General features: G+C 44.7%; 1 protein-coding gene across 1 annotated transcript in view; it reads left to right on the top strand.

Moving 5' to 3' along the window:
* The window catches only part of SDK1 (sidekick cell adhesion molecule 1), a 2,988,580-nt gene that overhangs the window by 2,063,436 nt on the left and 900,964 nt on the right, over nucleotides 1-24,180 (top strand). Inside the window, exon 8 of the mRNA XM_069647588.1 lies at nucleotides 6,529-6,612. Within this exon, the coding sequence (XP_069503689.1) occupies nucleotides 6,529-6,612 (84 nt within the window). The remainder of the gene's footprint in view (nucleotides 1-6,528; nucleotides 6,613-24,180) is intronic.

Here is a 24,180-nt window from a genome sequence, read left to right as displayed (position 1 = left end):
ACTCACGTGATGAAAGGGAGTGCCTTGCTGAGAGCTATGACGGCGGCAGTGACCAATTAGCCAATTTCCAAGCCGTTTATTAGATTTCCGTTCCGAGCCATACCGGCTCAGATGGCCTGAAAATTGGCCAACGGGGGACTGCGACATCACTCCAGAGGATTATAATAAAGCTTTATGGTCCTAGTTTGAGGGCTGTGCTGGGTGTTAGGGGTTCTGAGGCCAGGTTAAAGGCACAGCGAGGATTATATGATCTGAGGGCGTGGTGTATAAAGCTGTGATTGCCTGCTGGATGTTTTGGACTTCAATACCCATAAACCTTAACCAGCATAGTCAGTGAAGGATCATGGGAGTTGCAGTACAAAACTTCTGCAGGGCCACATAATGATGACCCATGGTATATTGTATAAAATATGTTAGCTTTTAAATCCCCCTGGGTGGTCAAGGAGCGTTGTCAACATAGTTGCATGTTCTACTGGCAAACTCATGATGCAGCTTTCTGACCAATCTGTGAGTTACACGAACCAATCAGTGGGCTATTCTGGTTTATATAGCCTGCACATTGTCCAATGAGAACTGTCTTTAAGCATTCCAAGAGACACACTTACTGGTCATCTAAACATAACTATGTCCTGTATAGCATGACTGCAGGCGTTTTGGCAGCCTACTAGCACTTGGTTTTGCAGGAAAGGGAGTGAACATGTTAGAGGGAGCAGGAGATGTAAGTTGTGAATCCTGACTCGATGATTAGTGCTGCTTCGGAAGTGCCCTTCATTGCACACTATTGCACTTGGAAGGATAAAGCATGCTCTGATATAATGTAACTGTGCCTTCTGCAGCACGACCTCAGGCACTTGGCGGTTTCTTGGCACCTGGTTTTGCAAGAGAGTGGGTGGTAGGATTAGTGGGAACTAAAGGCAAGGTGCAAGCATGGGTGGGCATGTGGATCCAAGATGGTGTGGTGGTAGAGCTGATAAGAGTTGTGAGTCTGCTGTGGGGTACTGTATGAGCAGCCAAGCTGCTGCTGTTTGCGCCCTGTGTGGTTGATGTGTATAGAGTGTAAGGTGGAAGAGGGAGTGTAATGGTGATTATTGATGAACATGTACGTTGCTGGAACATCCCATGCGTGTGTTCAGGTGGAGAACTTGCCACAGAAACAGGATGCAATAAATTGACGACATCCACCTCAGTATGAGCTGGGCGGAAAGTTGGAGGATTCACCTTTCACATTTCACCCATTTTCGACAGAATTACCACCAGCGGAATTACTGCTGTGATAATTCCACCGAAATGCCCCATGGAGTCCCATGGATGAAATGTTGACTAACACCGCCATTTGTAATCCGCCAGTAGTACTGCCGGACCAAATGGCAGCAACGGTAATTCGGTTTGGTGGTATCTCAGCAGATTTACCGCCGAGATACCATCAAATTTATAATAAGGCCCTTTGACAGTACTTTTAGGTGCAGATATTTGTTGTGGATTCAGAGTACGCAGATTTATAATCTGATGCACAGGGAGATAATGGGCCTCATTATAAGTTTGCCGGTCCGGGAACTACGGTACCGGTAAGCTTGCCTGTACCGTAGTTCCCGGACCGGCAAACTACAAGATGCACCCGCGGGCACAGCATGTCGGATGCACTGGCACCGTTTATAATGGTGGTGGTTCATCCGACCTCCCCATTCCCATTGGGGGAGCATTCCATTCCGACGCCCACGAATGGGCAATTACCCTGTCCGGCAGGGCCGTAGTGACCGGGTAATTGCCCATTCGTGGACGCCGGAAATTGTTGGAAGTTTGGCGGCAGCGTACCAGTTTTACCAGCAAGGCTACCGCCAAACTTCTAATGAGGCCCAATGTCTTTCACCCACAAGCACACATGTCTTTCGTCTTGTGCTGAATCCTTGATGAACTCCCTGATCTCCATATTCTAATATCAGCAATTTAGCCGCTATATGACATTCCGTGTAATTTGACCTCATGCTCTTTCTTCGTCTTCCTTACTTCTCCCAAAACGGTTCAGTACTGGCTGCGACTCCGTTTATGTTCTCTTTTTCACATTTCATGCTGTTTTTCTCCTCCTCTCCGGCCAGCTCTTGCCGGCTTTCGATCTCGCTGCGCGATTGGCCACAAACCTACCCTCTAATATCAATTAATTCTGCTTCCCTTGGCATAAAATGTCATGGTGATGACATGCTGACAGAGCCATCGCCATGAACCCTATTTTTGTTAATGGTTTTGCATCAAATGCAATAAGGATAAGGTTGTCTAAAACGGTAAGGACAGCCCATAAATCTACTGAAATATTATTATAATTGGTGAAAAATATGTGTTTGGTAAATAGCGCATTAGCGCAGACGGGGCTCTGTGGACAGTAAATGTCAACAGGCCGCATCCTGACATCTTAATAATAATGTTGCAGTAACGATGCACTGGGCCAGTTGCAAGCCGTGCATGGGCACGTACCAGAGCGCTCCCTCAAGGATGTGACGGCTAAAAATATTAAGATTGGTAGCATGCATGTTTCGATGGTTCGCAGAAAAAGCGCAAGAGCTCACACCAGAGGGCTCTATTAAGTGGTAGGTGACCGCCACCCAAGTTAGTGGTCCCGTACCCGAAGGCAAGGTCTCCATTGATGTCGGATGCCAACTAGCACAAAATGGTGCCCGATGGTGAGGGCCCTAATTCTATTAGTGCTTGTGGAGGGGGCTCGGGCGCGGAAGGGGAGCTTCACCCAGGGCTTCCTGTGACTGAGTGTGTCCATGTCTCCTTTCCCAGTGCCCAGTGTCTACGAATTATGTGGAAACATGACCCAATAAGTATACAGGGTTTGGCGGAAGAGGAAAATTAAACTTCTTGCAGTGTTGGGAAATTTCCCCACTCTGAGCTTTCTCCAGGACGTTCCCCTACCCAAATGTACTACTCTGTGGGGTGGGGGCACTGGGGTGGGGGGCGAAAGTGGGCATCTAGGAAGGAGTAGCTCAGCAGTTCTTGAAACACAAGGCTTCCCAATGAAAATATGGCTTTGGCTGCCTCCTCAAATTTGGAGCCAATTCCTAAATTGAACATCAAAAGTGGCACAACTCAGTAGTTTCTTTATCCCAAGCAAAATACTGTCTTCCTTCAGACAGTCTCTCGAGGGCTCTCTCCGGACCGACTGACAGTCTCTTGTAAAATGCCCTCTTTTACTACAACTGCAATGTCAGTTTTGGTCGGTGGCCACTATCAGCATGACCTCCTGGTGCCAAGGTTTCTCCGGGATATGCAATGTTAGACATCAATGGGTTTTTATGGAGGCATGGTATGCTGTTCCTTAGTTGCCCTCCAAGTCCATATCCATAGGGGTCCTGAATCTTCGAGGGTTATGTGAGTTAAGGTGAGGTATGAGACAGTGCTAAGAGGTGTTGTCTAGTGCTTGCTATGTGTTCTTAATTTCTTGTTAAGGGAATTTGAGCGTGCCTTGTGTGTTGTACTTGCTGTTCTTGATTTCTGTAAGTAGCTTCGGTTTTAGGAAATGTCTGATTGGTGTAGTTTATCTGTTGGTGGGAAGCAGGGACAAGGGCTTGAACTTTCCCTGGTAACCCATTGTGGTGGAGTCTTGTGCGCACCTGCAGAGTGTGTGGGTAGGTTCGAAATAGAGGGGGGCTGGGAGCTATTTGGCTCCTGCTAGTAACCTAGAAGAGCCTGGTTAGCTTGATACCAACTGCTACCAGGAGCTACATTTGACTCCCCAAGCCAACTGATGCCAAACACACATACCTAAGTGAAGTTAATTTTCTGAATTTGGGATGGTGTTTAAATGAGCATTAGGACACTATGTGACATTTAAAGCAAAAGGGGCAATGTTTGCATCTTAAATTTGCAGAACACCATGTACTAGCTCCCAGTTCCCCAGTCGTAGCACCTGCTCATTGGTTAATGCTGGATACCCATGCTGGATTTTAACCCCTGCTTATCCAATCCTTATTTCGATCCTTGATGTGTGTGTGTGTGTGTGTGTGTGCTTGCGTGTGTGCGTGTACGTGCACCTGGACACCGTGCGTGCATGTGTCTGCATATGTGTGGAGTCTTGTGTGCACCTGAAGTGTGTGATTTTATGCATTGTCCCCTTGATGCTTTTTGCAATTCCTGAACTGTATTGCAGAAAGTGGGATTCCTGGTAAACCCTTGGGCAGTTTTTCTTGCAGGTGTTGCACTCTGGTACTACAGAAGAGGTTACTAATGCACTTGTGACATTTCCAGGCACACCGTCTAAAAGGGTAACTGCATAATTGCCATGTGGTTGTGCCCCATACAATTAAGGGAATTCTTATTGTCTCTGTGCACCCTTGGTATTTGCAAAGCATACACACAGGCATGTACGCCATGGGGGCATGCCAGCATGTGTGCCACTCTGGAAGAGCAGCACATGTAGAGCGCAGCCCCAGCAAATCCATCGGGTGAAAGATGGAGGATCCAAAAGATGCTGTGGGTGGAATCACAAAGTGTGCCACGATGGGGGTTGCCCTCTCTTGTAAAGCATGGCACTAACAGGAACATAATACACAATGTGGTGTGTTGTCAATATTATCATACAAGAACCAGCCTGAGACTTTGTCAGAGCTGCAGGTTCAACCACTGCTCCCTCCAATTGTACAGCACGGTTCCGCTGCACATCAGTTGCTCATGCATTTCATTTTCTTAATGGGGTACACTATGATATGATTGGTTATTTATAACGTGCTTAATACCCAGTGGTTTCTAAGCGTGGACCCGGGGATCGTACCTGTGTTGCTCCGTGTTGTTTTGCTTCCAAGGCGAGCACGTTGCCCCTGAGCTATCCTCCCGAGACACTATCCTGATGTGCACCTGAGACAGACTGCTGTGCCCGTGACAGTGCGCCATGTTAATCGGTACACAGGTGTTTTATATCTTGTTAGAAGGTTTGTGAGGCGTGGATTTATGCGTCCTGTGCAGATAAGTAAAAGGCAGAGCACAATGGGTAAGTATTTGGATCTGGAAGTGGCAGGTGATATCGCAAGTATTTCCAGTTTCTCGCAGAACTACCACTTCGTTATAAAAATGACAAACTACAGAAAGGAACAGGCGAGATCATAAGTGGAAACACATTAGTGTCCATGTTTGCCATGTAATAATGACTCCAGGAGCCTATCTTCTCCACAGTTTGGTTGCTCTTCCCTGTTGGGCCAGGTTTTAAGAGATTGCCCAATTTGGAGTGCGAGTCCCTTTTACTCTAGGTTCCTTATAGTGTTTGTGTGAGTACCACCTCTAGCGTACCAACGGCATCTGCACAGTTACTGCATATACGGCCAGGGTCTATAATTCATCTCGCCAATCTCCTACAAGCAGAGACAAGCGATTGGGCGCATCGACAGTCTTCTATCTTATTCCCCTCATAGGATAAGGTTGAGGTAGCAGTGGATGATCAGGTAAGCAAGGGCGAAATCCTACAAGTAAAGGAATTCCTGTGCTTATTACTGGGGGATTGCCAGGTGTCATAAGAGTGCCCTCTATATCAGATTTGCCCACTTTATGGTACGTATCAAACATTATCTGATCCCAATCCTGGCCAAATCTTCCACATTCGACAACACAAACAACACATAATCCACACCAAGAGCACACAAGGTCTCGCATCTTTCCAATATTCACACCAAAGCTCAGCGCACAGTGAAAACCAAACTGAAGCGGTCAACAGCACTCCACTTTCTCACTTTCCTATTCCCTCGTCACTCGACTAACCATTCAGGCCTTCTCGTTTGCAGATCCGCCCGAGCAGCTGGGGACCAATTCCGTTGGTGACGGTGTGCTGTACAAATACCTTTAATATTAACATTAACACATTGAGGCTACCTTGCAAATCTTGAGAAGGCGACTGCGCCTATATGATGCCTAGACCTCTGTTGTGCTGCATTATGTAGTAAACACATTAGTACATTGTATGATCACATATTGAGAAAATACCTTTTTTTAGGATTTCAGAACAGCTAAACAGAATGAGGGTGACTGGCAGGGTTGCTCAGAGGAGAAGTTGGAGAAAGGAAGGCGTGTGTGTGGGGGGGGGCTTGTGTGGCGTGGTTCCTCACTTTGGTGGGCACACTTCATGAAATTGCATCTACAGCCGTTAAGATGCCACTGCAAATTGTCCGATTAAGAAGTTTCCATCAACAGAGAACTTTATACGACTACGACTCGCGGGTTGGTTGCTCTAAATTGGGAATTAAAGTGCCTCATGCTTTAGGCCTACAAAGACAAATGTGGACCTGGTGCTAGGTATTAATGCATGCAGAAACGCCTTTGCCACCATAGCCGCAGGCGCACAGGCTCGCTGTCATCTGCTGATGTGTGTGGAGCAAAATGTACTTGATCCCTTTACATGCAGAAAGTTGAAACCAGACAGTCAGGTGCCTTTTCAGAGTTCAGCCTTTAAACGTTGGCATGATATCATAATGAATACTTTGCCTGACCTAACCATTTTATCTCGCCTCTCTCCCTCCCTTTACATCCTCTGGTGGTGCCCTTCTGAAGAGCCGCCATATTTCACTGCGGAACCTGATAGCCGGATGTTGGCTGAGGTGGAGCAAAGCGTGGAGATTCCCTGCCAGGCAATGGGTGAGTAGGACCACTCAAAATAATGAACAGAATGCATTGCTCGCAAAATAAAACCCAATTATGGCAGAAGCACGCAATGCACGACACCATGAAAATACCGGCAATGTCCAAACAGAAAGAGAGATGTGTTTTTCAGAGCTTTGTTGGTTGTGAAGCTGGAGATCCTCCGACTATCGGACAAGGCACAAGCCCCAACCATCGTAGCAAGGGACCAAGTGATGATGAGAGCATCCTTGCATCAAAAACTGATTTTCAGGGCGCAAGATGGAGAGTGGGCTTGTATTGCTGTGTGGGGTACTTTCTAAGCTTAACTAACCCACAGGGACCAGTCATCCAGGCTCAGAACATGACCTATATAGGCGAGAAGGTCCACTTGTTCTCTGGAAACATCCTAAGACGTACCTGGGCAATATGGCCAGCTATGTCTGAATACATTAACCACTTTGGAAGCACAACTGCAAGTCTTGTGCAGAAACCAAGTAGCCTGTACACTTACTGGAGAGGGAGCCAGTTTAAGATCTTTTAGAGACGCATCTTTCTGTAGCATACAGCCCCACGAGCTTGCCGTCTGACATGGGTACATTAACCTCCACCCACTGAAAAGTGATGGCCGGGGGGGTTTGAAAGAATCAAAACCAACTGGCTTTTATCTGGGCAAGCCCCAAGTGCATCATTTTTCAGCCTGCCATGCCATTACAGAAGGAGAATGATCATACTCAAATCAGGCTTTGTTCAACTCCAAAACAGGCAGCCCAGGATGTTCTGCTTGGTCACATCCCTTCTGCATGACACCACCAGCTGCCGTAGCCCCTTCCCAGCCTCACTGGACCTCATCAGTGAGGGGTAGCTTGGATCCCGAGGCGCAGCAAGCTGGGAACCTACGTACGGGCATGCCCGTCCCGCATCCATTGTCTAACGTAACACTGAAGAGGGAGGTTGAAGCATGGCTGCGGTGTAGAAGGAATGTGGCCTGGCATTGCAGGCCGGGCTGCCCATTATGAGGGGGACTAAGCCTAATTTGAATTTTTTTTTCCTCCTTTAATGGCGCGGCAGCCTGGAAAACAACAGTGGGAGGGTTGTCCGGAGCTTTGCCAGTGTTTTTTTGATTCATCCAAGAGCTTTCAACTATCGCTTTTCAGTGTTGCATCAGTCGTCCCAGGTGGGATGGCTATGCCTAGACGTGGGTCCCAAGCCTGCCTAGAGACCAACGCTACACCTCACTGATGACGCCGACATATGCATGGGGCTTCTTATAGTCTCAGATGGAACAGATGTTGCATGGCAGTCAGATAGACTGGCCCTTTTTCCTTGAGGCCACACCTGATTTACATTTGAGCTTTCCCCTTCAGTAATGGCCTAGCAGGATGAAGATCATTGGTCCTGGGGGTTGCTCAGAGCGTTTGCAGTAGTTTTTGGCTAATTCAAGACTTTCCAGCCATCCTTCTCCAGTGCTAAGCGGAAATGACTCTCACCGGCCCTTTATAATTGCCATTGGCTGTTGCTGAGTTGCACTGTGCCACGGATGCTCTTTAGATACGCCCCCATTTGATTGTTTACCTTCTTGTGTTTCAGTCTTGGTTGTCTGTTTTAGGTCATGTCACATATCATCTAGGAATACTGCTAAGAAACCTGTGTGGTAGTCAAAGCATTGTCTAACGATGGGATTCCATGACGGAAACGTTACATGTATGTCACCATTTGACACAATTCATGAGATGCAATACAATGTTAGAAAGTTATATTGATACTGATCATTGGTTTTATATGTAGAATACATTATTTAAAACCATAATAAAACCTCAAATGTTATTTGCTCAATTTCATTAGATATATTTACTACTACAGGTTGATTATATAACCAACGCTGCCTTATCTGTGTAGGGTTCCGTGGTGGCTCACCAACCTGCGGTTCATTACCGCATGCGCTCCGTATTTTAGAATAAGGCCTTGGAAATACCGCAATTTGCTCAACATGATAAGTAGCTCGTGCCAGGGAATTAATTGAAGTCAAATAGCAGTCTTGGGACCCATAACTTGGAACACTGAGAACCAATCAATAATTCAAATTCTGTGGTTGCAACCGCCACGGTTGCGCGGACGATGGCACTCCCCCTTATCGAGAATAAGCTGGATGGAGTAACTTTCCACTGAACTTAAACTGCATCCCTTCCAAGCCTGGCATGTAATTTCAGTTTTAATTGGAAGGTGATTTAACACTATAAAATCCTACACGAGCCTAATTGCAGAAATGAATCATAATAATGAATGGCTCCTCTTAACTAGAAGGCTTACTTTTTATACGGAATTCTTGGAGAGCAAAGATTTGTAACATTGTGATTTAAAGTAAAGCATGCTGCAGGCAAATAGCTTTGATGCCCAAACTGTAAATCAGGACTCACTTTAAATTTTTGCTTAAAAAAAAACAGTTATCACAGACTTGTAATAACTTTTCCTGAGATGGAAGATTTCTGAAGCTGCCCATCGTGGCCTATGGCTGGGGAAAATGTGTGGAAATGCCAGACATTGGGCCCCATTACAACCTTGCTGATATCCTGGCCAGTAAACCCACCAGGATACCGGCAAAGGCTGTTAGCGTTTCCGGGCACTCATTCTGATGACATTGCCACCGGATTACTAATGCCGGAAGGACAGAGTAAATCCCCATTGATGGACTCCCATGCGACTCCATGGGGGGATTTGCCGTGATTATCGGCACCGGAAATGCCAGTGCCGGTAATGGGAGCTTTGTTTTCTGGTAGGGCGCCTGCCTTACCTTGAGCTTTTAGCTGGATGTAAACCAAGGTGCCCCACCGACAAACCCGTAGTCAGACGGTCTGGTAAAGTGCTGGTATCCGTGAATACCTGAACTTTTTTACCGAGCTGCCTGACTTGGAATGAGGCCCATTGTATATTCATTGGCTCTGCACACATCCTCATAGACCGCATGCATTCGATACGGCCGCCTGTGGTAATGGCTGCACGTTCCATTGCTTGCACTACTGGTGCATTTCGGTGAATTGTGCACATTTCCGGTACACCAGCAAAAACACGGTGCTGTCCATCAAAATGCATGGCTTGGGGGTTGCACTGATGTACCCGAGTGTTAGGCTCTGCCATTCACATGCTCACAACATCGTACATAGCAGATGTGTACTAGGCAGTCCCTGCATGTTTGCGATGACGGGCACATTTCTTGGTGAGTCATTGCATGCACTTGATGGCTTTCCAGTGCACCACCAACGTGTGTGCAGGAAACTTTGCATAAGGGCTTTTTTAGCCATCTACAGAGCATTGCTTGTCTATATGGTCACTTAAATATAATGTAGAAGATAGCAGCACATTTCACATATATGCACACTATGAAGAACGATCAAATATGTGTATGCACTTAATATATTGCACTATGTGTTTGAAGGTATTGTGCCAACATGTCCGTGTAAGTCAGTGGTAGAAGTTTGCCAAAATAAGAAGCAAAACTTTGACCCCGACAGCGAACGGGGTAGGGGGGAGCATGGAGCAACTCGTGTGCAGGGGCTTAGGCATGGTCCGGTTGACAGCCAAGTGGGCAGAGCAGGGAAAAGAAGGAGGCCCTTGCATTGTTTTTTTCTACATGAATCAGTCGAATGGAACAATAACATATTGCCCTTGAATTAATATTTTGTATCTGGGTTTTTATAGCCTGAACCAAGCTAGAATGCAACAGAGTGCTCTACAAATAATTTGAAGTTAACACAGGTCAGTGGGAGGGGAGGTTGCAGGTTCTAGTTGCTAGGATATCCTTAATTTAATTGTCTCTACTTGGAGATCTTAACTCTGCTGACACTCATACCTAACGTCTAGCAGAACAAAAGCATGCACTGTCATGAACAGAATGAGGTCCTTTATTTCAGTGCCTGAAAGTCTCTTATTTCCTCTGAGCGGAATAGTCTGTGATCCACCATACACAAAAGGTTCCATCCTGGGATATACCATGTCCTTCGCTCCTTGAGCCTGGCAGGAGTAGCCCCATGGGCACAAGTGAAGATGATGCGGAGATCTGTAAGCTGAATTCTGTCCTCTATGAGAACCCACAGCAGGTTCCTGGGAGCAGCTTGGACATGGTCACTTTTCCTACATCTGGAAACTAATCAATTTTCAGCCACGTGGAGTATGCTAATAGGTTTCATTAAAGTATCCCCCAGGAATGTGTTACAGTAGACCACGCTGTGGAATCAGAAAAAATACAATATTACAGCTGTTACACCAAGCAAAGGAAAATACACCGACACAGCCTTGTAAAGATTCCCAGAATCTTTATTACAAAACTGAACAGCATTCAACAAAGTACACAAATAGCTATTTGGCCGTCAATACATCACAGAGACCACCAGCAGGGTTCAATATGAGCAGTGAACAGAATTTCCTAGCTGGACATCGACGCATTTATACAATTTGTAAAATGATGTCCAGCCTCTTACAGGTTAATTATACACTGGGCTAGGGTCGCGCCAGCTTCACTTTCCTAATTTACATATCTCGTGCATGCGGTTTACTTTTGAATATATTTTCTAACACACTCCATTATTCTTTAATTTAACATTTACACTCTTTACATACTGTTTTAATACAGACCAAACAAAATGTTTCACGTATTATATTCGGATAGCATTACTGTTCTTGTATACTTGTAGTTTAACATTGCTGATTCAAGTAATCCCCTGCTCCCGAGGTCAACAAAGGACAAGGTCTACATGACCCTAACATGTAGCCTGAAGGCAGGTTGGACATTAACTCTCCTACAGAGGTTGGAGAGGTTAAGGCAAGAACAAGGGCACACGAGACGGCCATTTTAGATGACATGGTGACTTTGTTCAAAAACCCCAAAATGGCGGTTCTAACCTAAAATGGAGGCTTGATTCAAGATGGCGGCTTACATTAATTTCTAAGGTCAAGACCTTGCCGTAGAGAGTTATTTGCGTACAATTTTAAGCAACTTGGCGTAGGCCAATATACATACAAATCGTTATAATAGGAGGCATAATTTAATATCCAGTTCGACAAACCCTCCTTTTGGCCTATGCCAAGTGCCAACACTACTTCTAATCTCCTTGCAAGTAACTCTATACGTCATCGTCCATACACCCTGAATCATTGTCTGACATATCTATTGCCATTAGATCTGACACCAGAGTTTCTTTTAACACATACTCTTTGGAAACCTTCTTTGGGGCGTATATTTTATGCCCTAATACACTTGTTGCTTGCGCGCAGCATCCCCCTAACACTGAGCATATACCAGGGAGACACTGTATACAACAACAAAGAAACAGAAAACTTCCCAAGATAATCAGCAGGGCCGAAAACAACTTCCATCCCCATGACCGTAGGAGGTCCCAGAGCCATGTACCAAGTTCCCAGTTTCCCTCAGGAACATGTACTTCTGAACTAAGAACATGTAGATTTTGGATAGCCCTAAAGATCGTCGGAGAGGAGTCTGGTACATAAACGCAGCAAGCGGACCCCACTAATTTACATACTCCTCCTCGCTCTGCCAGGATGACACCTAATGCCATCCGGTTCTGAAGAGCCACTAATCTTATCGCTCTCTGCTCTAACGTCATATTATAGAGTATGTCAGTGGTCCGGTTGATGGTTCTCTCCAATACTCTTGCTAGTCCCCTGATATCTTCTGAATTCGTAATTTACCCAAAAAATGGCACAAAGGATTTCATAATATCTCCTAGAGTTTGCGCTGGAGTATCCCCTTTCACACCTCGTTGTGGACGAGTCTTCGAAATGTCTACAGTACTGGCAATAAATACCCCAGGTAATAGAATCCCTAAATAACAGGTTCCTTGCCAATCCCTGGGCAACCATGGAAATGCCACATTACCGCAAACAAAATAGACAGGTTCGCCTACGTACAGAGGTCTGTTTTCAATAGTCAAATTCGCAACGTTTGCGCACTTTCTAAAATTTCCCATCGACCGTGTTCCATTCCTTTGTATGCAGAAGGATACTGAATCGGGGGCTATGATTAACAGAATAAGATGGAGGCATGGCATCCTTATTGCCTATAGGAGCCATTTTGAAAGAGATGAAAGATTGAAAAGGATGAGACAATCTATCAGAGGGCCTAACAGAAGCAACGTTTGGCTTACTTCTATTTGCAAAAAGCAAGCATCCCAGGGGCATCAAAACATTCTTTTCAAAACTATTTAAATTTGTACCATCAAAGTTCCCTGAGATGCTGTCATTCCATCGACCAAAAAATAGTGCTCTAAGAGAAGTGTAACAGGCAGTTGCCAAAGGTAAGGGATAAATATACCAACCTAGCCCCTTATCCCCATGTTGCGGTAGATGTGTGCAGATCCAGCAATTGGTCTTATTAAAAATTGCATGAGTGGCATTCATTATTAACAAAAGGGTATTATTCTGATAGTTCCGTCTATGCAAAGAATCTCTAGGCGACAAAGTATGCAATTGCACAGAAGGAGTGGGAATAACAGTTACATTTTCAATAGGTAAAAAGTCCTCTAACGGATATTCTTCCTCCAGATATCATAACCCAAACCCAACAGTTACTAAAAATCCAGTAATTATCACAAAAAGGCAACAATACACTTTGGGGGTCCCCTTACATGCTTGATCATTGTCTCCGCTAGTCAAATAATTATCTAAAAGTTCGGTACGAGTGGTAGCGGTTGCAGGCATTGTCGTCTTCAACTGGAAAAAACACCAATTGTTCATTTGCTGGCGACTCCAGTCGCGCGTCTTCTTAATGTCTTTCCCACAACCCTTAGCCAACAGAATCTTCCCGCACAGTCGGGCCAAAAGGAAAGCCCTCAAATGATTTTCTCAATCGCACAGTCAGACCATGCTATACGTTTACTTCCTTGGGCTCAAATTAAATTTGCAGTTTCTGGTGAGAACAAAGTGTCGTCACTTCCTCATGGAAGTGGCGAATGGACGGAAATGGGATCAGAAAAGGATTGATCCGGAAGTTCCACTGTTGGGGAGTGCGGAGACAAGATGGCCGTTTTGTCCAGTCTTGCGGATTCTGAAGTGGTCTCCGATTCTCCCTTGTTGGTTGTTGCTGTTTCAGGCACGCTAGTTACAGCAGTGGGAAGGGATTCTGTGTCTTCTGTATTGTATGGCACGGGCTGTGGGATCCGTTTGGTGTGCGTCGCATGGATCCAGTGTTTACGACCCGCTACCCACACAGCAGTCTGGGTGACTAGCAGGACTTGGTAGGGACCCCTCCACCGAGGTGCAAGGCAAGACGACCTCTCAAAAACCTTTGTGAGGATCCAGTCCCCCCGGTCGTAGACTGTGACCAGGACCCTCGCAACGCACAGGTAATGCCTCCCACACCTGGTGATAAATTGAAAACAGATTTTTAGTCAACTGGTTACAGTAATCTGAAAGAAGCACATTTTCTATATCCCGTAGTGAGCGACTTTTTGGCATACCCCAAATATTAGCAGGTCTCCCCATTACCACCTCAAAGGGAGAGAGCCCAGTCTTAGTTTGAGGGGTTGTTCTCATCGACAGTAGCACGATCGATAAGGCGTCCGGCCATTTTAGCTTGGTGCCAGCACACGTTTTAGCGAGTTTGTTCTTTATAATGGCGTTGTGCCTTTCCACTAATCCGGCACTTTGGGCATGTCTAGCTGAATGGAACCGCTTGTCAATCTGTAATCCTTTGCAAATTTGTAGGATTACAGTGGCAATAAAGTGTGGCCCATTATGACTCTCGGCAGCCCGAACCTAGGAAAAAACTCTTTCAACAGAGTTTTTGGCGTGGTTATGGCCGTTGCATCTCTAACCGGGAAGGCCTCAACCCACTTACTAAAGGCACAAATAATAACCAATACATATTTAAGATTGTTACACCGTTCCATTTCAATAAAATCAAAGTGAATAACCTCAAACGGGACAGAAGGTGGAGCGAAGCTTCCTCTAGGAGTCGAGGTACCTTTTCCTACATTGTGCTGCAAGCAAACCATGCAGCTTTGGACAAAACGCTCCGCAGTTTTGAAAATCTTATCATTGGTCCATACACTGTATAACATTTTAGTCAATTTCCGCGCACAAACATGTGTCGGACCATGAGCCATAATAGCCATCATTGTAATGTAGGCGTCAGGGAGTAACCATTTCCATTCAATATTGTCTACCCAGCACCCATCGTCATCCAATCTCCCTGCACCCTCGATCCATCTCTTAGTTTCCTCTATGGTAGCATCTGCTTCAATATCTTTTACAGCATCGATACTTTCACCCAAAGTGCAAACGTTTACAATTTCTTTTACAGCATACATTTCTGAACTGAAATCAGTGGCAGTTTGTTTAGCTATCTGATCGGCGAAAGTATTCCCTTTTCCTACATCATCTGTAACCTTTTGATGTGCTGAACATTTTATGATAGCTAACTGAACAGGGAGTGCAAGTGCTGAAAGTAATCGCACTATTAAAGTGCCATGCTGGATTTTCGTTCCGTGCGAGGTCAAGAAACCTCGTTCTTTCCAAAGTCTACCGAAATTGTGGGCCACCCCAAAGGCATACTGACTATCAGTATATATATTCACTGTAAGCCCTTTAGAAAGTTCACAAGCTCGAGTTAACGCTATAATTTCTGCGGCCTGCGCAGAGTTATACATAATTCTTTTAGTTTCCACAACCGTGCTTAAAGTAGTAACAACATAAGCAGCCTTGGATGTACCGTCTGGAAGTTTAAAACAAGAGCCATCCCAAAATAGCTCCCCTTGTGGGCTATTCAAAAGCGTGTCTTTCAGATCGATTCTGCCTTTAGTCTCTTGTTCTGTCATATAAAGGCAATCGTGTGACATATCGTCACCATCAACAGTATCTTGCGAGACAGGTAAAAGTTCAGCCGGATTTAATACACAACACCTCTGAATTTGAATGTGGGGTGCAAACAAGATTAGTTCATATCTTGTCAATCGTGCAGAAGTGAGGTGTTGCGTTTGAGTTCTATTCAATAGAATATCTACAGAGTGAGGTACCATTAGGGTTAACGCATGACCCAGGACCATTCCCTCACTCTGTTTTACAGACGCAGCAGCAGCAGCAACAGCGCGCAAACATCTTGGCAAAGCGCGTGCTACAGGGTCAAGGGCGGAGGAATAGTAGCCGCATGGCCTATTCTTCCCTCCATGTTCCTGCGTTAACACAGCCAAAGCACATCCATCACGTTCATGCACAAACAATACAAAGGCCTTGTCATAATTTGGAGTTCCTAAAACCGGCGCTGAACACAGCGCGGATTTGAGAAAATCAAATGCTGTCTGGTGTTCCAAAGTCCATGGCAATGGCAAAGAAATGCCCTTCTTTGTCAAAGCCAGCATTGGTTTAATCGTTAACGAAAAGTTAGGGATCCACAATCTACAATAAGAAGCCATACCTATCAAGGCTCTAACTTCCTTTTGCGTATTTGGGACAGACATGCCAGAAATGGTCTTTATTCGTTCGGGTGTCAACCGTCTTCCCTCCTTTGACAGGAGGTAGCCTAAATAGGCGACCTCCTGACAACAATATTGGAATTTTTTAAGTGAAGCTTTGTGGCCATGTTTTGCTAGATGACAAAGCAACAACATGGTGCCTTCTTTACAGGCACTCTCAGAATCAGCAGCCAAGAGGAGGTCATCTACATACTGCAGTAATGTGCAAGTAGTAGGCAGCTCGAGGGTATCGAGCTACTCTTTCAATGCCCTACTATAAATACTTGGACTCTCAGTGTACCCTTGTGGTGCACGAGTGAATGTAAACGAGCGTCCACCTAGGGTAAACGCAAACAAATACCTGCTATCCTTGTGTATGGGAATACTGAAAAACGCGTTTTTAAGTTCAACAACGCTAAAATGAGTGGCAGAAGCCGGAATCATGGTTAGTATCATTGTAACATCAGGTACAATAGGAAATTGAGGAGCCACAATTTTGTTAATAGCGCGTAAATCAATTATAAAACGAAAGGGAATCGCATCATCACCTTTTTTGTATACTGGCAAAATGGGGCTGTTACATATGCTACCCGTAATCTCCTCAATTACTCCACGATGTACAAAATCAGAAACTATACATTTCAAAGCCTGTTCGCCTTCAACTGGGATCTTATATTGCGGGATGCGAGGCAATTGTACTCCATGTTTCAAAATAATTTTAACAGGTTCAATTTGAAGAATGCCCACATCATTATCATCAATTGCCCATAAGCATTCTGGAACATTACTAAATTCTGGCGGTAAAGGTCGAGTCCAAAACTGAGAGGCGAGTGATTGCTGAGGTGAAATTGTTAGCCAAATTCCGTCCGGAGAACAATGTATTACTGCATGCAATGCCTTCAACAAATTTAGCCCCAGCAAGTTCTCCCCACAGTTTGTGGTAAGTAGAAATGGTCACTGTTCCGTGAAGGGACCCAGTGTTATTGGTACCGGCAAAGAGACCGGGCAAACTACAGGTGTGCCTGAAAACCCTACGGGAAAGTTGGACTGCCCTGACAGGGGAATATTTGGAACCCGTGAATGATCAATGGAACATTTCTGTGCTCCCGTATCTACTAAAAATAGATGCTTCCTATTTCCCACTGCCATCTCAACGTAGGGGCCTTTCTGATGAACGGGAATAGGCGTAGGTTCCAAATCCTGCTTCAAGCAATCCTAGCGAAACAGAATATTATCAAAAGGAAGCTCTTCAGAGAGGTACGCGGCAGAAGGGTGATCAAAAATGTTTCTATTATCCACATTCGAAACTTGCTTATCTTGTGGAGGAGGTTGCTGTAATTCTGGTGCAAACTGACCTCTGCCAGGGCCCCCTGCACCTGGGCGTCCTCTGGATCGTCTACCCATGTTCCCAAATGACCTTTGCTGCAAGGTCGGACAATGTGCGTGCCAGTGGCCTTCCTGCCGGCAATAGGTACACTGGTTAATGGTTACCAGAGCCAAGGGCGCACTTCCCTGTGGAATGTACTGACCTCTAAATTGATTACCCCCTCTAGGGCTTCTAACAATCTGCTGTAATAAAACTTTAGTTTTCAGGTCACCCTTTTTTTTCTCAACTTTTTCCTTTTCAGTATTTACACGATTTTCATAATACTGAGCCATATGCAGTACTTCTGATTGAGACTTTGCCTGCCAAGCGCTTTCAGAAGACATAATCTGTAGCTGGATGTCAGGCAGCAATCCACGTACACATTTTTTCGATAAACAACCTTTTGCCTGACTCTGTGCCTAAGTCTTGTCCACTGAAATCTGAGAATACCTGCTCGAACCGATTGAAGAAATCAGTAGCACCCTCAGACTTTCCTTGGACACAGGCCGTAAGCTTGTCGCAAATGATTCTTTTTTCTGGAACCATAGTTTTCAATTTTACAATAATTCTATCAGGCAAGGTTAATATCACTTGAGGTGGTCGTTCGCCAGCTGGTCTTTCTCTGTCTAGCCTAACCATGTTATCCCATGTAACTCCCAACCCAGGTATGTCATCTATAGTCCAAATCTGTTTCCACAAATCAACTGGCAGGAGTATGGGAAATAATAGGTCAATATCACTTAAAGTGAATACCGACGACTGTAAGACCGACTCTATTTCTTTATAGAATCCGGTCGGATTCTTTCTTATATCGGGAATAGATTGCTTTATGGTGTTCACTTCCTGTCTTGAAAACGGGACGTGAACAAACTGTGAAACGTAATGTGCAGGAATTTCTCCGGCGACTATTCCTCGTCCAGCATCAGCTGCAATCTCAACCTTCGGGACAAATGTCAGAGGGACCTCTCTCATAGGCAACTGAGAAGTAGGCAGCTCCGAACGCTTACTAAGCAACAGAGCCAAATCAAGCTCTAAGGCAGTCGAAGAAGTATCAATCGAAAAGGCTCTCTTATAAACACTCAACAATTCTGGGGGACAACAAATCTTTTTTCTTACACACTCATTCTGCAGGTGCTCTACCATCACCTGTATCACTTTCTTTTGCATTTCTAACGTATACTGACTATATGTGTCATATACTTCATCTGGAGTTATCGACATATCCGAAATCCATCTTATCGCATCCTTTATACAAATTCGCGCTTCCTCTCCTTTTAATTCTCAACGAGGAGAAAACCGTTTCTGCAAGTACATAATACCTAAACTACCACCATCTGGTTCCTCATTCTGTAACTCTTCCAACTTCTTCCTATACTCAAAAATCCTCTCAACATGCTCATATACCTTCTCCGCAGTATCTCTGGACAAGGCTAAGGCGTTCAAATCCCTTAACCCTTGTGGGAAATCTACGCCATTTAGTCTATTCCACATTATACTCAAATGAGTCCCTAATCCTTCAATAAAAACATTTTTCTCAGGAATACCTTTTAAATTTTCGAATGTGGAAAAAACATCAGCTTGTTCACCCTTCTCCATACGATGTTTAGCCCAAGCAGTCAATTCACTCTTTTTGTCTGGGGACACAGTATTACGAGTCACAACCCTTGGTCTCGCTCCCTGGTCTACTATAAGCGATGCAGAATCACTTGGAAGAGGAAGAGTAGGCACATTCTGAATAACAGGTGAAGGCAAGGGGGCAGGCAAAGGAGCGACGGCTGGAAGAACAACAGGAAGAACAGCAGGGAGGACCGGAGGAACTATAGGAGGGGGAACAACAACAGGAAGGGCCAAAGCGCCAGGAGGAGGGACGTACGGAGGTGGCGCGGAGGCATCGGGCCTTCGTTCATGCAAACGTTTATTAATCAATTCATCTGACGTATGAAATTCTTTTGAAGGGTAGATTTTCTGAATGCCTAATTGAAACGCCCTGTCCGTGTTCCTAACTGACTCCAATTGTTTATTTTGGTCATATAACCATGCCTTTTCGACACTTGTCATATGTCTACGCATGTGTTTCTCTCTACTCTTTTGTTGCTGCAAAGTTTCTGTTTTCCAACTGTGCAACGCGTCAAATGCTGCAGGTCTAGCCTTTTTCTTTACTAATACAGACTCTAAATATTCTATAGGAGGGATTTCAAAACTACCATTGGTTGGCCACCGAAGATTAGAATTATGTCTGGTCTGTCTGTGCCAAATGTCATTAAATTCTATACTACCAAAGCCTTTCTTACAGTACATAGTACATGCCGGCGACCTCTCCTGTGGTGCGGGATGGCTATCTTCCAAAGATTGTCTGTTGCTGCGGAATAATGCCCTAAAGCAGGCAGACAATTTCCCAGGCATATCAAAGTTCTGCTGTTACCTGGTTAAATAATTGTGCTCGCGAGTACAATGCTCCAAATTCAAATTGTCAGGGTTAGATTAAGAATCGGGACACGATTCACCTGACCAAAGGATTGTGAGGCCCGATCGGGTTACTAACGACAATGCTAAGGACCCACGTTTCTGGTGATTTTCGGCAAATTTACCCACCTCAAATATATGGACCCTCGTCAAGACGTTGTCTCGGGCTACAGCTCACCATCCAGGGATCGGATCGTGAAGTTTGGTCGAGGAATTTGCTTCTCGTCTAGAGTGGCCGTTTCTGTTGGCACCGTCCGATCCCGGTCCGATAGCCGAGCCAACCTTCAACGAGACAAAGTCAATCTTGAGGGTCCCTATTCGGGTGCCATCTGTGGAATCCGAAAAAATACAATATTACGGCTGTTACACCAAGCAAAGGAAAATACACTGACACAGGCTTGTAAAGATTCCCAGAATCTTTATTACAAAACTGAACAGTATTCAACAAAGTACACAAATAGCTATTTGGCCGTCAATACATCACAGAGACCACCAGCAGGGTTCAATGTGAGCAGTAAACAGAATTTCCTAGCTGGACATCGACACATTTATACAATTTGTAAAATGATGTCCAGCCTCTTACAGGTTAATTATACACTGGGCTAGGGTCGCGCCAGGTTCACTTTCCTAATTTACTTATCTCGTGCATGCGGTTTACTTTTGAATATATTTTCTAACACACTCCATTATTCTATAATTTAACATTTACACTCTTTAAATACTGTTTTAATACAGACCAAACAAAATGTTTCACGTATTATATTCGGATAGCATTACTGTTCTTGTATACTTGTAGTTTAACATTGCTGATTCAAGTAATCCCCTGCTCCCGAGGTCAACAAAGGACAAGGTCTACATGACCCTAACATGTAGCCTGAAGGCAGGTTGGACATTAACTCTCCTACAGAGGTTGGAGAGGTTAAGGCAAGAACAAGGGCACACGAGACGGCCATTTTAGATTACAGGGTGACTTTGTTCAAAAACCCCAAAATGGCGATTCTAACCTAAAATGGAGGCTTGATTCAAGATGGCGGATTACATTAATTTCTAAGGTCAAGACCTTGCTGTAGAGAGTTATTTGCGTACAATTTTAAGCAACTTGGCGTAGGCCAATATACATACAAATCGTTATAATAGGAGGCATAATTTAATATCCAGTTCGACAACGCTACTAGTCATAAGGTTCATAAAACAATTGCACACTTGTCCACTTGCATTAAGAGGACAATCCCATGTACTGCCTGATACTAAAATAAAATACCTTTTGAATGGTCAGGACCTTAATCCGCTGTAACCTCTAAGCATTTAACCCAAGTCAACAACAGGACAGGTTTACAAAATAATCAGTGGGAGATTGGGCGTGAGGACAGATTACTTCTTGGTGTAAGTGGGATCTCCTCCATCTTACCCTGCCAAAGGTGAATCCAGCTAGAGGTCATACAGGCTTTGGGGATGTACGGGCAAACAGATTTCAGTTTATATGTAACTGCTATAGGGTGGTCAAATGAAGAGGTATGCTTTAAGTTCAAAGAGAATGTTTCCCGGACAGTGAAAATGGTTGTAAACAGTAGTGGAATTGTTAATGGCAAAAAGTCGAAAATAGAGGAACTCAGTTGTTGATAGTTCCTGCTCACTTTCACCTCTGCAGTAAGGCCCCTTTGATGCACTGATTGTTTATCTTTTTTTGGTTGGTTCTCAGCCGGTTGTCTAGACTTTAGTCTTTTACATCAGTTATCAGCAGGGTTGGGTCTGGTGGTGTCTTTGAGAGGCTTCCGAGGACCACCCAGTACCTTTCTGGTGTACAGGATGTAGTTCTGGCAGTGGCTAAATCATTTGCAAAGTTTCCTTGAACAAAGATATTTTTAGGAACCCCTCAAACGTTCAGCAGATTAAGTAGGGCCCTGAGACAGTGACATAAGCATGTATGATGAAGGGGCCCTGCCCCCTGCTGGTTTCTTCTCTGTATTATTGTGATGGAATGGATGACCAGATTAGAGGGGGCGCCTCGGCACCGCATTACATTCCTGTTTTGTCAACGGGTGAAAGGTCGTGTTCCATCGCTTCCCGTGATATCAGTTTGAGGTGGTGTTAAATGACATTGCTTCCTGTGATGTCATCAGGGGTCAATGGTTGTGTGATGTCACTTCCGCTACCCCTGGCATTTTGGTGAAATGACGTCCCTGCACTCCAGTGCAATCCCTTCACTTCTAATGACCTATTAAAGGGTAACTCAAAAGTACAATCCAGTGCACACTTTAGCTGAGTGATGCAAATAAGATGAGTGATTGTCTTTCAAAGTAATTACAAATCACAACAAAGTGTCACCTCTAGTGGGGCAAATATACTTATTTATGCTATTAAATACATTACAAAAAAGATAAATAAAAGGGAACTGTGCTTTTTTCTAATTCTAATGTAATTGTCCTCAATGTGGTGGGCTCACAGCCCATGTTGTCCTTTTAGTGAGGTCTGCAGGGCTATGCAAATTCTGCAAATTGTTGGATTGGGCCATAGGAGTGTGAGCAACGCATAGGTGACCACTGTAAAAAGTTGCCAGCTATGTGATTGTCTGTGCTGTTCAAATTAACCCTAGAATGTGTTTTGCATATTTATGCAGACATGCCCATTGTTGCCTTAATTTGCGTGTATGTCACTCAATATGTATATTTTTTCTTAACCAATTTTGACAAAGACGGCTTCTTTATAAGAGGAACATGTATGTTTGGCATACTGCGTCTCGATTTCTTTGTCATGAAGGAAAAAAGCGACGCCTGCTGCAAATGGATAGACGTTGATGGGAAAAGGCTTGTGACATGATCATAGCGTTCTATCAAAACAGCCATTTGTAAAAAAAGAAAAAAAAGAAAAGCGGATCGGAATCTGCCCATAGAGTTATGTACGCCCAAATGAGTCGTGAAATCCGGCTTGACAGATCGTGGAGAATCTCGCAGGGTAGCGGAAATGTCTGCCGTCGCATTGATGGCTTGCAAACCCTGCAACGGACATCTTGTCAAAACAAGTTGCTGACGGCCAAAGGCTGCTCACTGACAGCTCGGGTGCACCGATTCAACGGCGTCGTCTCCTCTCACTGAGGAAGCGGAGAGGCAAATAGGCTTCACTGTGGCGTACAGGCCGCCTCGTGGGCGTGCTCCGTTCAGAATGCAATTTTCACCCGAGCGCCGCGGAGGCCATTTTATGAAACATAACAGTTGATTTTAAAGGAAGGCACGCAGATAAGCTCAGATTCGTTCCACTGTGAAAGCGAGAAATTGCCAGTCTTCCTTCCCGCCGCCCTCCACCTTTGATTTTCTGGAGATATTTTATTTACATCTTTGGTCCTCTCATTACTTGGTGATAATTCGCATTTCCCAACAGGGGATAGCATTACAGTCTCACTGAGCATTCAAAACATGAAACATGCGCACGGGCTGTGGGTCTTTCTTAGGATTAGACATGGTTTGTTGCAAATGAACACTCGGCTTATGTGCTGTATCAGACACGACACATCCACATGTTGTCAGATGGCAATACAGACATGCAGAGTTGTTAATACCCTAGCAGTGTTACTGGGACACAGAGAATTATGTTTTTTTTAGAGTCTCAGATACCGTTCGCAAATCTTCCCTAGAAACACAAACATGTTTTAAGATGTACACACACACCTCTCTAGATACACAGAACATACATATTGATATGCATTGTATATTATACTGCTAGTCTATTTTTACTTGAAGCTTCCCAGTATTGGCCCTTTTGTTTTCTCCTGAGTCACTGCTCCTGAGACACCACTGCCTTCCGCCCCCGGCCCTGGTACTCCTGTGTGACCCACATCCTTTCTGCTAGGTGCACAGTGATGTTGTCTTGTCCCCTTCCTCAAAAAAGCTTTCAGACAATATCCTGCACCTCAGACCTCATAGAATAATAAAAGGTGTCACAAGGGTAACATAGCCGGGATCAGACAGAAATACAAGATACATTTCTAAATTTTGGGAAGTTAATATAGATTGAGCAACGCAATGTACCAGCACGCTTTAAATGTAACTCAGAAGAAAATGAGTCTTCTCTTGACATAGGATAATGCACATTCTGGTTTAAAGGGAATTCCTGCACCCTTTTTAGGCATTAGGGGTTGCTCCCCCGATTGCTCCATTCGGACTTCATGGTTTGGTGCACCCTCCTTCTCTGTCCTTCTAGGGCCTTCTCTTATTTAAATTCCTCGTCTAGGGCTTAAGCTGTTCTCGTGCACTTCTTCTTAAGTCCTCTGAGTCTTGGAAGCTCTCAGTCCTTGCTTTAAGA

Source organism: Ambystoma mexicanum, chromosome 2q (genome assembly GCF_040938575.1).
Source record: "Ambystoma mexicanum isolate Mex_15411 chromosome 2q, UKY_AmexF1_1, whole genome shotgun sequence".
Classification (NCBI taxonomy): Eukaryota; Metazoa; Chordata; class Amphibia; order Caudata; family Ambystomatidae; genus Ambystoma; species Ambystoma mexicanum.
Note: the sequence above shows the minus strand (reverse complement) of the source record. Positions and strands in the feature narration are given on the sequence as shown.